Source organism: Cynoglossus semilaevis, unplaced genomic scaffold (assembly GCF_000523025.1).
Source record: "Cynoglossus semilaevis isolate Cse_v1.0 unplaced genomic scaffold, Cse_v1.0 scaffold2803, whole genome shotgun sequence".
In the NCBI taxonomy this organism is placed as follows: Eukaryota; Metazoa; Chordata; class Actinopteri; order Pleuronectiformes; family Cynoglossidae; genus Cynoglossus; species Cynoglossus semilaevis.
The window spans coordinates 2,946-6,270 of record NW_007585235.1 but is presented as its reverse complement, the minus strand read 5'-3'; the positions used below and the strand labels follow the sequence as shown (position 1 = coordinate 6,270).

Sequence of the window (3,325 nt, the reverse complement as noted above, 5' to 3'; positions counted from 1 at the left end):
TTAAAGGGTTGTTTGAGTGAGCGCCGGGTCGCCGCTCGGTCCAAAGGAACGTCCGACACCCGGTTGGGCATGGAGACTGTGGCCCGCTTAGACTCCTCCATTTTGTCCAGGCCGAAGAGAAGGTCCAGTTGGGTGACCGGCCGCAACCGTTCTTCTTCGACAGGTCTGGAACTGAGAGCAAACGTGAAGAAGAGAAAAGAGCAGTTTGACCACCGTGTCACACGGACCAATCAGAGCTGGGGATTGAAACCAACGAACATACGTGTTTTTCTCCCCGTCCCAGTCCAGGAGCTGCTCAGTGACCTGCCTCAGCTGCTCCTCGCGGACATAGTCCCTGACTCGGTACAGGGCGGCGTCGCGGCACAGCTCCCTCAGGTCACTGCCAGAGTAACCTTCGGTCTTCTCAGCGATTTCCGTCAGATTAACACTGCGGCTCAGCTGAGAAAAACAGACATGACGGACGGTTGGGGTGAACGTGAAACGTGAAGGAGAAGAACCGGACGAGGATGGAAAATCTCCTCTTACGTTTTCTCCTGCCAAGATCAGCGTCATGATGTCCCGTCGTTGTTGGGCGTTCTGTAGAGATGGGAAGAAAAATACGAAGTTTGTTATATACGAATAATACGAATACTTTGTTTATTTTTCAAGCTTGGTGCAGAGTGACTCTCTGGCTCCCTCTGCCGGTGCTCAGGTCTTACTGGAAGGCCAACGTGAAACGCAGCAGGCATCCTCCGCAGTATGGCTGCATCTACGTCCTGCGGCCTGTTGGTGGCGCCCATTACCATCACCTGCAGCACAGACACACGTCATAACATGTCGTCATAACATGTCATCATAATTCCGTAACTCGATCCTCGTGTCTGTGGAGATGTGGCTAAAAAAAAAAAAAACAGGACCAAAAATAAAAAAAAAGATCTAAAAGTCACGGAGGTCAAACTCATGTTGGTCAGGTGTCAATCAGTCAGATTAATGCTGCGGCTCAGCTGAGAAAATAGTTTGTTTATTTTTCAAGCTTGGTGCAGAGTGACTCTCTGGCTCCCTCTACCGGTGCTCAGGTCTTACTGGAAGACCAACGTGAAACGCAGCAGGCATCCTCCGCAGTATGGCTGCATCCACGTCCTGCGACCTGTTGGTGGCGCCCATTACCATCACCTGCAGCACAGACACACATCATAACATGACGTCATCATAATTCCGTAACTCGATCCTCGTGTCTGTGGAGATGTGGTTAAAAAAAAAAAACAAGACCAAAAATAAAAAAAAGATCTAAAGGTCACAGAGGTCAAGCTCATGTTGGTCAGGTGTCAATCGTCTGTGGTGACAAAGCGTCGTTAGCAAACAGCTTGCCTATGTGTTTGGTAGCGGACGTGTCCAGTCCGTCCCACAGACTCATGAACTGGGCCTTCATCATGGCCGTAGCCTCGTGGTCCGAATAAAAAAAAAAAAAACGATAACTTACCGATCCTTACAGATACTATGTAATCATGCTAATATCGGGCCGATAATATCGGACATCTTTAATCACTTTTTCTAAGTACTGAATCCTGACAGCGCCTCACCGATTTCATCGATGAAGATGATGCAGGGGTGGATTTTGGCAGCCAACGAGAAGACGGCGGCCGTGAGTTTCTGCGACTCTCCATACCACATGTCCGTCAGCGTGGACGCCTGCAGGTTGATGAACTTGCACCCCGAGGCCTTGGCCGTTGCTTTGGCGATCATGGTCTTCCCACATCCCGGAGGTCCGTACAACAAAACACCCTGGAAGAGCTTTGATCCGGCTTCTCTTCTGGAAGGGGAGGATGACGGTGTCCTGCAGCTCGTTGACGACTTCGTCCAGACCGGCGATGTCCTCCCAGGAGACCTGCGACGAGACGCACAAATCTGTTTGTAGTCCGGAGACACTGAGGTTACCGGGAACATCGCAGGGTCCCGCGCCGACCTTCATACTCCGTGGCTCCACCAGGTGGGACGCGATGTTCATCTCGTACTCCGTGAGGGTGACGTCCTCCACGCCGATGCTCTTCATCAGCTGCTCCGCCTGGAAGAACAAAACCACCAACTCATCTTAACTCACTCCCGGACCTCTGAACTCCCCCGTCCATACCGGACCACGTTGGAGGTCGGCCACCGGAACCCACCCTTTTCTTGGCCTGGTTCTTCTGTTTCGACGTCGGATCCATGGCCTCCATGACCCACTTGATGCTGTAGTACGTGGCTGCTCCAAACACTGTCAACCGCAGCAGCAGGCCCACCACCTCGTTTCTGGACAGCGGCTGCAGCAGGGCCTCTCTGGGGAGATCTTTGAAAGGCATCTCAGCTGATCGGCATCAGACTGTCGGCAGAACACGGAACCAAGAACGCAATGTTGGAGACAGGAACTGAACGACACTTTAAAGCTAATTAATAATAATGATAATAATCAGAACTTTATTGATCCCTGCTGCAACAGGCTGCCCCCTGCTGGCACCACGTATGAACCTCTTAAGGGAACCGAACCCTGGACTAACTACGCTCTGTTTCCGAGGCAGGCGTGCTAACCGCTACACTATGGAAGCACTATAGCCCATTAACTACTTAATATCAACAATAACGTAATATCGTAATAACATTTATTAATCTTTATTACCTTTTATTATTTGTCTCAATGATACGAACCGGAACTGAACGTTTCGATTTTTTTTCATTTCATGTATTTCATATTTTGTGGATAATTTATTACTGTTTTAAAATTAAACATTAAAAATATCTATAATTCCCAGAATTCCTTTCATCACGGATGTCATTAAACCTAGAACTACGTCAATCAAACAGTAGTTCGTTATTCGGCTCCATGCTAGCTCCTTTAGCCTCCTGAGCTGTCAATCACCTGTCCACGACACCAAGACGTTTTATTTTATTTTTATTTTTTAGTGTTTGTTGTTGTTTTTTTAAAGTTTTAAGTGTTTCCTGTTTACAAACATGACCAACACGACCCTCCGTCTGTCGATGTGCTTTTTAACAGCCAGGAAAAACCTCAGCCGTGGGTAAAAAAAAAAAAAGCTAACGTCGCAGACGAAAACGTTTTAAATTTACATTTATACATGTGCGCTTAAATAAATCTGAAGAAAACACGCACATTATAAAACGGCCTTAAAACGTAAAATGAGATTAAAAATATATTCCTACCTCCAAACTCCACGGTTCACACGGAAAAACGTCAAATACTGCATTAGCCCACGGGGGTGCACCCGGGATTTGGACTCCGGGTAGGAACAAACATCCGTTCCGTATTTTCGCCGACATCAGCACGACGGAGAGCGACTGTAGCGTAGAAGACACTACG

At 48.2% G+C, this 3,325-nt stretch overlaps 1 protein-coding gene across 1 annotated transcript; it reads right to left on the bottom strand.

Moving 5' to 3' along the window:
• Nucleotides 1-11: 11 nt before the first annotated feature.
• On the bottom strand, nt 12-3,144 carry LOC103398985 (ATPase family AAA domain-containing protein 1-A-like; the record flags this gene model as incomplete). The annotated part of the gene is given in 9 exon segments (XM_025053930.1): nt 12-171; nt 263-438; nt 526-576; nt 699-795; nt 1,359-1,464; nt 1,539-1,783; nt 1,785-1,864; nt 1,943-2,041; nt 2,142-3,144. Coding segments are annotated over 9 exon segments (1,188 nt in total), but the record flags the coding sequence as incomplete, so codon positions are not given.
• Nucleotides 3,145-3,325: the final 181 nt, after the last annotated feature.